Source organism: Crocodylus siamensis, chromosome 2 (assembly GCF_052110815.1).
Source record: "Crocodylus siamensis isolate JL-2025a chromosome 2, ASM5211081v1, whole genome shotgun sequence".
Taxonomy (NCBI): domain Eukaryota; kingdom Metazoa; phylum Chordata; order Crocodylia; family Crocodylidae; genus Crocodylus; species Crocodylus siamensis.
This window is the reverse complement of record NC_143396.1, coordinates 162525270-162538504: the sequence shown is the minus strand read 5'-3', so window position 1 is coordinate 162538504 and position 13235 is coordinate 162525270. Positions and strand designations below refer to the sequence as shown.

At 47.5% G+C, this 13235-nt stretch overlaps 1 protein-coding gene across 6 annotated transcripts in view; it reads left to right on the top strand.

Moving 5' to 3' along the window:
* The first annotated feature begins 544 nt into the window (after positions 1 to 544).
* Positions 545 to 13235, top strand: part of RUFY3 (RUN and FYVE domain containing 3) — a 93424-nt gene continuing 80733 nt past the window's right edge. For 4 of the 6 annotated variants that reach the window (XM_090031977.1, XM_090031974.1, XM_090031978.1 and 1 more), the window contains exon 1: positions 709 to 834. Coding sequence is in view for 1 of the 6 variants with exons in the window: in XM_090031976.1 (XP_089888102.1) it covers positions 612 to 834 (223 nt within the window). In the remaining 5 variants the exon portion in view is untranslated. Of the gene's footprint in view, positions 835 to 13235 lie in introns of all 6 variants that reach the window. The other 2 variants (XM_090031976.1, XM_090031975.1) reach the window with 2 other exon arrangements.

Below are 13235 nucleotides of genomic sequence, written 5' to 3'. Positions count from 1 at the left end.
TCATCACTCAGTGCCAGAGCAGTGAGATGATGTACTGCAGCAATAGCGACTACTGCATAACATCTGCCCTGGGAAATCAGGCTGGCTGTCCCCCCCTGCACACCAGTGGGACTCAGGTCAGCGGACAAAAAAGGATGCGAACTGGATTGTGGGAAGCAAGATCTGCGTCTGCCATGCAGGTCTTGAGAGGCCTGCACTTGCCACCCGGGGAACCCCAGGTGTCCTTTTCTCAAAGCAGTCTGGCTGAAAGCCAAGGCAGGGCATTAGTCCTGAGGCGAAGGGGGCCGCAGACGCGGGCCCCAGGGTTGTATGCCTGGGGGCTGTTGTCTGACACGAGAGTCCTTCGCGTGTTTTACAAACGTACTGCAAGCGATGAAGGCTGAGGTGGGAAAGGGAAACCGGCGCTGCCTCGGGCTTAGGTGGCTGCAAAGAGCAGAGGAGCGGGAACGAGAGTGCTCGCGGAGGGGCGGCCTACACGGCCTCCGCACAGGCCCCAGCTGAGGGGCTGACACGAGCGCTTCCCAGGGCGGGGCGGGGCCGGCCGGCCGGGGCGGGGCGGCGGCTGCCCGCGGGGGCAAGTTCCCGGGACGAGGCCGGGCCCGGGTGGGACCATGGACGCGGAGTCGGAGGCGGACGCGGGGCCCGGGCCGTCGGCTGCGGGGGAGGCGGCGGCGGCGCCCCCCGCCTACTTCCTCCTGTACCCCGGGCCGGGCTGTGGCGCCGCCGCCGCGCGCCCAACGCCGCTGCCGCCCCCGCTGAGTGACTGGAGCCCGCCCGGCGGCGCCGCTCTGCCCCTGCCCTTGCTGCTGCTGAGCCACGGCGGTGCCGGCACCCGTGAGTAGCCCCCGCCCCGTGCCCCTGCCATGTGCCGCCGGGCCCGAGCCGGCGGAGAGGAAAAGCTCCCGGCGAGACGGACGTGGGCTCCTCAGGCCGGGCTGGGAGGGGCCTGTGCCGCCGCCCCCGGACCGGGCGCCTTGGATGAAGTGCCAGAAAGCGGCGCCCGCGGGCGCGGGGGTGGCCCCCAACACCTCTGGGCGGAGGGTGTCTTCACCCGCCCGGGGGGCTGAAGCTGGGAGAAGGGACTCGGGCGGGGGGCCCAGGGGGAAAGCCGTGTCCCCTTCTGCTTGCTGTGAGCCTCTTCCTTCCCCTTTCTTTGGGGCAGACCTGGAGGTTTATCCAGCGGGAGGAGAGGGCTGCGGGGGTCCCGGGGGCAGGCTAACTTGGGCTGCCTCCTGCCAGGACCCTGGAGCACCTCTTTGTAACTGCTGGATGCGGCTGGAGACTTGGTACTCCTGTTTGTGCAATCCCTTTGGTGTGGAGTTGAGTGGGAAGGAGTTTTTCTGTCATGTGAAAATATTGATTGTTGGGAAAACTTATTTGGTATTAAGATGCTATCTATCTATCCATCCATCCCGAATATGGGAGAGGACAGGTTATTCATGGTGTAGAGCATAGTGTCTGAACCTGTGGTATGCATACCCCTGGGGGTACACAGGTACCCCAGTACACTCTCTCTTTTCCTCTCAAAGCTATGGCACAAAACTTGGTGTGCCACGTATTACACGGCGCTTTAAATTTCCCAGTAATAATTTGGCGTGCTGTGCTTCGCGTGGCACAGGGTTCAGCCCTCCTAGCTTTGGCCTACATCACCTCTAGCCCAGGTACATAGTTGAGTTGTGCACCCCAGTATAAAAGATGGCAACCCTATCCACACCAGATCAGACATCTGTCATATCACAGCCTTATATACACAGCCCTCCTTCCAACATATGGCACACATTGGTCTGTAAATATAAAATCCCCTGGAAAATTGAGTGTTGGGGTACTTTGTCCAAAGTTAGGGAGGTACTTGCTACTTAAAAGGTTGGGAAACACTGGTGTATAGCAAAGGTTGGTTGTTATGGTCACACTTGCACAGGTTAGTTATCTGCAGAGATCTTCATAGTTGAAGGCTTTCTTAGTGTATACTAGGTAGGCTTTTACAGTAGCCTTGTCAGGTAGGTCTTTTGTGCAGGTAGGAAAATTGAGGTAGGGAAATGAATGGGCCACAGAGGGAGTTCAAGCCAGTTAAAAATAATAATCAGCTGTTCCTAAGACAATGCCCTCTGCTCTGTTAGGCTGTAAATGGCTGCTGCTGTGCAAAACTTAAGGTCTTTCGAGGAGACCTAGTATAATAGTGAATGGTTCCCTGTGTTTCTGTGCTTCAGGGTGGCAGTTGCTTGTGTGACAGCCTATGTCAAGACCTCTGTTAAATGACAGGGAGACTGATGTAGTGCTATACCAGGAACTGAAGGGAACAGGAAATAAGCTGCCCTGGATGTTTTTCTGTTTTTCCTGAGTTGAACTTGCTTGTAAATCAACTGTTGTCAGCGGCATCATCTTTCTCTTCAGCTCCTGCATCCCTGACAGCACTGTTTGTTTGTTCACTGCTTAAGCAGCCAAGAGCAAATTGTGCTGCTGGGTGTTACTCCCTGGTTCACTGCTTGGGAATTAACCATAAGTCAGTGTTTCCAATTTTTCTCTGAAGAAACAGACTGATTGTATGTTTCAGTACAGGGCCTAGCCCTACTTGCCTGCATGCTTACTTGGCCTCAGGGCATGAATGACTTTTTAAAGCATCTCTAGGTGGCAGCTGTGGTGAATAGCATTAAAGTGAACAATGTAGTGGATGTCATCATTTCTGGGGCATTTTAATAAGTTGATAACCTTCTTTGATATTAATGGAGGGACAGGAGGCGCCTGTATGTGATCAAGATGTCACATCTTGTTTCACTGGGGTTTTTTCAAAAAAAATTCCCTTATTCTTATCTTCATGGCTTGAAACAGCCCTGGTATCAACCAGTATCTGCTCCTTCTTCCTGCATAACCACAACTGAAGTCTTTCTTTGCATCTGTTGTTCCCCTTGGTTCTCTGATTGCTAGTACTGTACCCACAACATTCAAGAAAACAAATTATGAAGGAGTAGGAAGATTATTTCAGTATCTTGCACATACAGCACGGTTCCTTCAAGATCCAAAAGCACTTCTATAAATATTAATCCTTCCCAACAGAACAGTAAAGAAATAGAAGAGATTTAAGTACAGCTAACAGGTAGGGTTTTCTTAGCAGTTAATATGGCTACCAGAGTTGAGGAACGTTGCTATATAAATATTCCTTAACCCAGCTGATCATTAAATGTCATGTATGAAGATCATAATTATTATATTCAATAAAGAAAATGGTTTCTTTTTGCTTAAATGTCATTGGTAATGGAGATGGCAGCCTGTTTCCATTATAAGGCTTTCACTATCAGTGAAATACTAACACAAGAAGAATTTTACGCTGGGCTATTGTCATATTGTTGACAACTGAGGTAATCAGTAGCCTTTGATATTTCCTCAAAATTTGCACAGACTTATGGCAAGGGGATGTAGTAATTTCTATTGTATTCTCCAATAAAGAGGGAAGAATAAAGATACTGTTTTACCAAGTGAAGATAAGTGGTTTACATTTGAAAGCAAGCTGAATGAGAAACTTGAGGAGGCTGGTTACAGGGAGGCCTTAAAACTGAATTTACACTGAAATTTATGGAAAAACAAAGTGAGTTAATTATTTGCAAACAGCAGTTTTGAAGCTGTATGGCATCATTTGTTACTCATCTCCAGTGTGAAGATTTTATGCATTTTTATATACATATACAGTAGCTTTAATTTTACGAATAACTAGTGCTTCTGTTTGGTATAACCCAATGGGTAGCATAACGCTAGTATCAAAGACTGAGTTTTCGTTCTGTTCTGTTCCTGCTACGTGCTGACAGTGCTTCAGTGACTATGGTATTTTAAAATGCTATAAAAATATTCAGAGATAATGTGTACCTTGACTTCCAAAAAGCCTTCAATCTAGTAACCCATGATGTTATCATGACAAAATTGGTGGGTTGTGGGCTTAACTGTGAGACAGGTGGATACGAAGCTAGCTGTGGGGTAGGATCCAGAGAGTCCTAATGAACAGATCTGTGTCGTCCTGGCGAGAAGTGGCCAGTGGTGTCCCATAGGGGTTGGTCCAGTACTTTTCAACATCTTTATCAATGATTTGGATTGTGGGGGTGAAGAGCTCACTGGCCAAGTTTGCAGATGACACCTAGTTACGGGGAAGTGTGGTCATGCTTAAAGATAGGCTAGCAAGTTGGGTGACTGGGGAAACAGATGAAGTTCAACGTTGAGAGATGTAAAGTGCTCCACCTGGGGACGAACAACCCCCTACACACTTACAGGCTTTGTGGTGCCAGACTGACCAGCATCATGAATGAAAGGGACCTGGGGGTAACAATAGACTACAGTATGAACATGAGAGCAAATAAAACTCTGGCATGCATCAATGGATGCATCTGCAGCAAAACCAAGGAAGTGATTCTTCCACTCTAATCAGCACTGCTGAGACCCGCAGCTGGAGTACTGTGTCCAGTTCTGGGCACCACACTTCAACAAGGACATGGTAAAGCTTGAGAGAGTCCAGAGAAGGCTTACCTGTATGATCAGAGACATGCATGGCAAGCTATATGAGGAAAGGCTGAGGGACCTGGGACTCTTCAGCCTGAAAAAGAGAAGGGTGAAAGGGGACTTGGTAGCTGCTTACTGCTACATCAGTTGGTGAACAACTGTTCACCAGGGCAGCCTTAGGGAAAACGAGTAATGGCCACAAACTCTTGGAAAACTATTTCAGGCTCAACATTAGGAAAAACTTCTTCACAGTTAGTGTCCAGGCAGTGGAATAAGCTCCTTTCAGAGGTGGTACAATCGCCTACCCTGGAAATCTTCAAGAGGAGACTGGACAGTCACCTTGTTGGAGTCACCTGACCTCAGTTGTCTTTCTTGCCTCGTGCAGGCGGCTGGACCCAATGATCTTCTGAGGTCCCTTCCAGCCCCTTATAATCTATTAATCTAAACAATCAAAACACCAGCATTTATCTTAGAACAAAACGATTTAAATTTGTGACATATACAAATATGTAGTAGCCCAGATTATAGAAACAGTAAGGGCCAAGGAAAGTACATCTTCATTTGAGATTTGAAATGAGATAAAGGTAGGGAGACTGTGAAGGCCATTCATGTCAATAAGAGCTGCTCTTGGGCAGACATTCACGAGACTTGCTGCTGGGGCACAGATGCAGCTGATACAAGATAAGCAAAAGAAACAGGTTAGAGAATAAGACTTAAAGTGATGTAAGTTGCAATAAATCCCATGAAAATTTGAAAATATGTGCTGTGGGCCTGATTGCACAGTCTTTGTTCAGCAAAATTGTTCTTGGCTTGCAATGGGTGCTTAGCTGATCGTAATGCTCTTGACAGCTTCCATTTTCTCTTTATTTTCTCTTTCAGTTGCATATGTCATTCTAAATCCTGAAGTACCTTTATGTTGAACATTTGGTAGAGAAATAAAGTTGGTTTATTGTGTTTGTGACTATAATAATTCCCTCTTTTTGCCTGAGCTGAGTAAATACTAGAGGTGCACCTATATATTGGTCGCATATTGGACTGGCACTGATAAAAGGAAAATTTAACATCATTGGCAATTGGCTTTTTTTGGCTGGTGTATCTGATTTAGTGTCACCAATACATTCTGGGCATGCATCCAGAAATGCAGCTGGGCATTTTGGAGAGCAGTGTCCACCCAATAAGTCTGTGGGGGAGGGAAGGGGCATGGAGGGGGCATATCAAGACTCCCCCGCCTGCCCAGTGTGGGAGGGAGTGGGGCTGAGGCAGGGGCAGGGGCAGGCACTGCCCAGCTAGGGTCATGAATGAGACCTTGGTGTGGGGTGTTGGATGCTTGTCCAGGGTGGTTGGGAGAAGGGTCAGCTCCACTGGGGGAAGCATGGGGGATATGTGTCCCCTAGATTTGTTCATCAGGCAAGGGCAGGCTGCCAGCTGTGGGCTCGGGCCTCTTTTTGGCAGGGTAGGGCTGGGCCAAGGATGTACTCAGGGCAGACGAGTGGTTGTGGCACTGGGAGGGGTGCTGTGGCAAATTTTGGGGGGGCTGTAGCCACCCCTCCCAACACTACCGCTGCCTGCCCCATCCCTCCCCACTTGTTTGGAGCGCAGCCCCTACCCAGGCTCTCCGCTGGGAACTAGTGCAGCCCCTGGCCCCGAGTCTGCAGCAGGCAGCTTGCCTTCGCCTCTGCACAAATCTGAGGGGTACATGCTTCCCACACTTCCCCTGGGGGTGCACCCAGTGACAGGGAGCTGCCCACCCTCCCGCATCCCCCAAAATTCACATTCACTGCCCTGGCTGGGCAATGCCTGCCCCTGCCTCAGCCCCATTCCCTCCCTCCCTGTGGGGCCTCAATCTGCCTCCTGCCACGCCCCTTCCGCCCTCCCAAACTTACCAGTGGGACACTGCTCTCCAAGCTGCTGGGCTGCATATCGGCGATCGGATCGGTGATAATGGTTAATAATTGGCCGTTGGTATTGGCCAAAAAAATCTTTTTCGGTACACCATTAGTAGTAAATGCTCTCCTAGCTGCTTTTAGCCTTCAGGGTTCGAAGTGCCACTGCTGTAGGTAAGAAGGAGGTGTGCCAGCTGCAAGGAAGGGGCAAGTCCAACCTGCCCATCTTCCTGCACTAGAAAGAGTTGGATCCTGCTTGCTTGTTCTCTTCAGGGAGGGAGGTGATGATTTAATTACCTAAGGGCCTGTGGATAGTCCATTGCTGGGAAGGTGGCTCCAGGGATTGTGTGTGCATGGAGGGGAAGCTCCATTTGCTTTGGAACTGGGAGCAGGTGTGCTGCCATTTCTCCAAGTGTTTTGCTGACTGTACCAGTAAGCACCAGGTGCCTGAGGATGGTTGCAGTTGCATGGAGCAGAGCCTGGTCACCTTATTTTCTACATCCCATCAAAGGGGGTGAAGGAAAGATACTGGGCACCACATTCAGAACATAAAATTCATGGTTCTGTCTGTCTGCAAAAAACACAGCGTGAGTTGGGGTGCAAAAAACTGATATTTATCAAATTATTGTTTAGAAATACGGGACCTGGCTCATTGTTGGTTCATCTATTCTTACAGGTTGTCTGTGGACAATGCACATGCTTCAGGGAGTGTGCAAGAAATTGTGTAGTAAATGATTATGGAACAGCTTGCTCAGAAGGGAAGCTTTTTTTTATACAACTTCTGAAAACTATTAGTTTATACCATGAACTGTGAAAAATTCATCATTCGCACATCTTTATCTTGTAGTCTTTACTGAGTTGTTCAGTTGCCTGGAACTTCTGTGTGATTTATATTTTATTTAGTACCCTTGATTGTTTGTGAATAGTATCCTCATTAAATCTCAATTAACTGTTTTCTATTTGCCTGGCATTGGTATAGTTTCTTTCATAATTCCTCAGTCACTGTCAGCCTTGAGTAATGAAAATAATATTGTAATGTACAGTAAAATCTCTGTTATCCGGCATCCCCCAGGTAAGGGGATTGCTGGTTATGGAAAAATTCTGGTGTATGTAGTGGTGTCTGCGTATGGAGCAGCAACAGCTTGGGTGGTGAGCTTTCCCCCGCCCTTCCCCGAATCTGGCCGACCAACTGGAAATTCCATTTTTAAAAATATTCTGGTTATTTAAATGACGGCTAGTGGAGCTTTTACTGTATAAAGTTTGCAGATGGCAAGCTTTGTTTTTTCACTCTGCAGTCCCCTTTGCCATATTCTTCTGAAAAAACTCTTCCCTGGAAATGGCTGCAACTCAGTTTTGGCAGTAAACCTGCTTTTTGACCCCTGCACTAAAATTCTATGTGGAGTAGAGTGTCATCCTTAAAACTGGTGTGAAGTCTGACTAGGTAGATTTTTTTTTTTTCTGCTATGTCTGACATGGGGAAAGAGGTTCCTTGTACACTTGCTTTTAAAAATAGAGGTAGTCTCTAGAGAACAAAAAAGTTTTGCTACAAGGTGCCAAAAAGCCCACAGAACAAGAGAAAAGGACAGGAAGTAATATTAATCTATTAAATGAATCTAGTTTATACTTAATGCCTGTGCACTAAATTTAAATCTTCTGAAGATAAATGTTTTAACTTTTACAATAGTAATGTCAGAATGGATTGGGTTGCTTTCAGAGGTTGGCTGATTTTTAGAAAATTGAATTTAATTTTTAACTTGCCTGTGTTTTTATAATTTGTTTATAACTTTAAAGGACACTGCATAAATATTCTAACTAAACCATTTCCATGCTCCTGTCTTGTATCAGAGTGACTGGTTCCCCTTGCCTTTGTTAAAAATAACTGCTGTAAATTGTTTTATCCCCCCCAACTCTATGATTATAATGAAAACTAAAAGTTACAGTATTTCCATTAGGTGGCTGGCTACATTCTGTCATATAGTTAATCATGGGGTGCACCAATAGAGATTTGGGGGGGCTGATACTGATAGCCGATTCTTAAGGAGGCATATCAGCTGATACTGATCTGATTTCCAATACAGCTGGGTGCAGCTGGTAAGTCTCTTGTGGTGAAAGGGAAGTGGGGAGGGAAGGGGCGTGGGGAGCAGATCAGTGAGCCCCATGGTGAGGATGGGAGTGGGGTTGGGATAGGGGAAGGCGCTGCCCAGCTGTGGTGGGCACGGGACGGAGGTGCGGCTCGTGCAGGCAGCGGAGGGTGGCTTCTGCCACTGCTCATGCCGTTTTTTCCAGGAGGGATCTGTGCTGGGTGGGCCAGGCAGGCTGCAGAACTGTGTTTGGGGCAGGTGGCAGCAGCGCTGGGAGGGGGCCTGTGGAGGGGGTTGTAGTCATCCCAGATTTCACCATAGGCCTCCCATAGCCCTCTTTCAGTGCTACCACCTGCCCTGAACATAACACAGTGTGGGCCCCAGCCCACAGCTAAAGCCAGCCTGTGCCACCCTGCACAGATCTGGAGGCACACCCCTCCTGGACAAGTGGCACACAGTGGCAGGAGCTGACCTCTGGATGAGCTGTGGTTCTGTCCCATGCCCACCCTGCCCCGGCTGGGCAGTGCCTACAACAACTCCACTCCCTCCCCCACCACAGGGGGTGTTGATCTGCCACCCCACCCACTTCTACCACAGCAGACTTACCAGCTACATGCAGCTCTTCATGCTGCCAGGCTGTGCTTGCTGCCTGCGTGCTGTGATGTGGCTGTGTGCACGTACAGCCATTTATTGGCCAAATTATTAGCCACATCAGGCTGATTTCCAATAGAATCAATTTTCTTTATATTGGTGCCAATCTGATATTGGACTGAAGTATCGGTGCACCTCTAGTTAAGCTGTAACCTTGAGACACTCAATTCTTTGAGATATCAGTAAAGCACAAAATTTGAGGTATAGAAGACTGTTAGGACTTGGGGCATGAAGAGTCAAGTTTACATGTAAGGTGCCAGGCAGTGATACCATTTACATACCAAGCAGTTGAGAGTTAGTTGTCAATTTTTATACGGTGTTCAGTGGTAACAGCTTCTAGAAGTCCTTTTCCACTGCTGCACAGATCTTTGGTAGAGAATTTTAATGTTTAAATAGCTGTTTGGCCTTTGTAATACATGTGCACTCCCTCTCTCAACTCTTCTGCTTCTTGGTCTGGGCACATGTTTCATTTGAATTTGGATGCTTCACTTTGCAGCAAAATGTGCACCAGCATATGTCATGCTCTGGGCCTTTGAGGGAGCACTTTGTAAGGTAGAAGATGGAGAGCTAGTGCTACTTATATTGCCTCATGATGGAGGGGGTTTCAATCTCTCAACATGCTGGGTTTTTTGTTGCTGATAAGCAGGGATTCTGGTTTTCTGTGTTTTAAAAAAGCAAATTCTCTGATTTAAAAACCCCAGCATCTGCAGTTAAAATGAAACGCCACTATGTATATGTGTGTATATGTATCAGTTGAACATGAGGTTTTACAGCGTGGATAAAAATCAATGATTTAATGGATTTTTAATTTAAATCAGATTTTTTTAACCATATTTTTCTATTTTTAAGATGCTTTAAAAATAAACATATCAAGATAGCTTTATTTTAAGATATGTTAAAGATCAAAGATATCATCATAGAATAGGGCTTATAACTTCTAATTTTATACTATTTGAGTCATATACATGTAACCTTTTTTTAAAAGTTTCCTAAATAGGTCACAACAGGCCATGGACTATATTAGCCCAATCTTATGGGTTTCCCAGAGGCTCCTCTATAGATTAGTAAAGATTAAAGAAAACCACTCTACCCAATAGGAATCCATGCTCAGTCTAATAGATCCCATTAAGTATCTGTGATGCTTAGTTTCAGTTCTCAAACAATGGATTTGTACCTCTAGAGATCATAGGCAGACAAGGTTCTTTGGGTAGATGTGATATCTTTTATTAGGCAAACTAAATAGTTGGAAGAATTGTTCTCTGTAAGCTTTCTGGCACAAAAGTCCTTCAGGCATGGGGAGAGTTTGTTGTCTGCAGAGATAACATTCTTGTTATCTATCATCTCCATGTACTGCTGTTAACAGACCTGATTACCCACCCATCAGCCCTCTTGTCTCTTTGAAAGTTTGTGTACACACAGTCAGGCCCTTACCTTTTTCTAAAAGTGGAAAGTTTCAAGAAGTTAAATGAATAAAGGATATTAAACAAGAATTTACTTTTGGTAGAAAACTTTCTGTAGAAAATCATGATTTTAAATCTTTTGATTTAAATTAAATCCACCCTAAGATTTCATTGTTACCGTTTTAAACCAATTTGGAAGCCTACCAGTGCCTCAGTCATGATCTATAATAATAATAGGCTTATTTTGTCTGTCTGGAGCACTCTGTCTCAGCACCCAATCACAGTGCTTAACGAAACAACAAATCAAAGTGCTCCAGACAGACAAAATAAGCGCACTGTAGATGTTGAGGTATTTCAAACAGATATACAGGCAAGTCAGAGCTAGAATGAAGTACCAGAGCCCCTCACCATGGAGCAGGCAGGCTCTGCCAAAGCAGGGGAAAAAAAGCTGTGAGCAGCCCTATCCTTTTCTTTTCCCGCAGAGCCTGTCTCTCCTGTGGCCAGGGGGGTGAGCTGCTCTGAGCTGTGGGGGGCCCCAGTGCTTCCCTCCATGGTGTCAGAACCCCCTAGGGCTGCCTGGGCAGGGTGCCAGTGGGTGGGTGCTGCCCAGGGGACACTGCTGCCATGGAGAGAAGCACCAGGGCCCCCCACAGCTCAGGGGCTGTGTGACCTGCCAGCAGCTTGCTTCCCAGCTGTGAGAGAGGGGGGGAAAAAAAAAATCAAGTTCCTTTCCACTTTTTTTTTCCCCTTTGGCAGAGCCTGCCCACGTGAGCTGCCACTGGGTGTCACGGTCCCTGAGCTGCAGGAGGCCCGGTGTTTCCCTTTGCAGCAGCAGCACCCCCTGGGGCTGCCCTGGTGGGGTGCTAGTTGCATAGGTGGAGCCCCAGCTTGTGGACAACACCTGCCAGGTCCAACGGTGCACAGGGCGCTGGAAGCTCGGGCATGCTCAGGGAAACTCGGCCTTGGCAAGCTTCCAGAGCCCCATGCACTGTCCTTGCTGCCTTCCCACTGTTGGGACTGCCTGGAAATGGGCTGGCTGCCCCAGGAGGGTGGCTAGGTGTGCTGGCAGCTGGAGAAGGCAGCAGGGATGATGCATGGGGCACTGGAAGCCCACCAAACCTGAGCTTTCCTCAGCACGTGCAGGCTTCTAGCATCCTGTGCACTGTCCCTGCTGCCTTCTCAGGATAGGGCCCTTTTACACGTAAAGAATATCGCTGGAATTTATTACATAGCACACCTAAAATACATGGGATGTGTTTTAGTTTGCTATGTAAAAAGTCATGTAAATTAAAATACACCACCAAACGTGTACACTGTTATGTAATCATAACATGCTGCCAAACATGTATACAGTTACACAAGTAAATCATTAAAAAGGGCCATTAAACCACTAAAAGGAGCAACTTTCTCATGTGTACAATGGGCATTTTATTCTATGACTATAAACAAGTCACAAGGTCAGACTTGTGACAAAATAAAGAGTTATATTCCTAAACCTGTGTTTACACATGGACAGCTTTATGTAGCCTTTTTGAGGACAAGAAGTTTTGATTCCATTAAAGTGTTTGGTCAAAGGATAAGTAAAAATCCTGTATTTACAGAAATACTTTTGCAGTAAAAAATTTAATTGCAGATATTTTATGGGTTTCAGCTAGTAATAAAATAAATTGTAAATACCTGTAAATTTCTGGAGTTTGATTTTTGTTTTTTTATCATGGAAAATCAGAGCTCCCCCTGCCCACTTTGCTCACAAGGACATAGGTCCAGCTGTGGCTCTCCCCCCCGCTTTGTGGTGCTGAGCAGCCCAGATATGCTGGAGCCCTCCCCATGCCATTGCCCCTCACCCCCCCCAGCTGCGTCGGAGGGGGCCCCCAGCTGTGAGGGCTGTGGGACAAGGGACCTGGGTCTACAGCCCCCTGTCCTTACCACCGGCACCCAAGCCCCGGCTGTTATCTGTGGGAGGCAGTGACTGCTACAGTGGAGCAGAGCGTAGAGCCTGGCACCCCCTCCCCCACTGGCAGCACTGCTGGAATAGAGCCCTTTGGTGGGGTGGGGTGGGGAGAGGGCTGTCTGCTGTGGGCTCAGGGTCCCCCTGCTGTCCTCCCCCTGGGGCCTCTGCAGCCCAGCAGGCAGGACCTGGTGCAGCAGGGCAGAGCAGGGCCAGCTGAGGAAGCTCGGTACTCCTGCTGCGAGCCAAGCATCACTATGGTGAGGTGCTCCCTGCCCACTCACGTGGCCCTGGACACCAAGCCCCATGCACCCTGGGTAGCAGCTCCAACCCTGCCTAACTACCCCGCTCAGTATGGGGGCCCCCAATCCCATCCCCCTGACTTACCTGTGGGAGCTACTCTTTAGACTGCTTGGCAGCCATGTGCTTGTGTATGTGCACATGATGCCCCCTGCCTGACTACCCTCCTCCCACTCCCCCCCCAGACCTTTGCAGGCTGGAACTCTGCCAGTCTGCAAGATGAAATCACCCTTAACCTGCAGTTTTCTCCTTAAAAGAGAAAATCCAGGTTTTTCTCCTTAATGAGAAAATCTGTGTTTTACCGTATTTTTCCATTGCGAACAGAAATCCTCTATCCCTGCTGATAAATGTTTTATGCTTTGCCATTGAGAGGGTTACATGCCTTTGCACTTTCACCATTTGTTTTTAAAATTTGTTTAATAAAGCTTTAAAAATTCAAAAAGAAGTTAGGCTTATCTGAAAGGATAAATCCATGTAATTTTTTTTTTTTTCA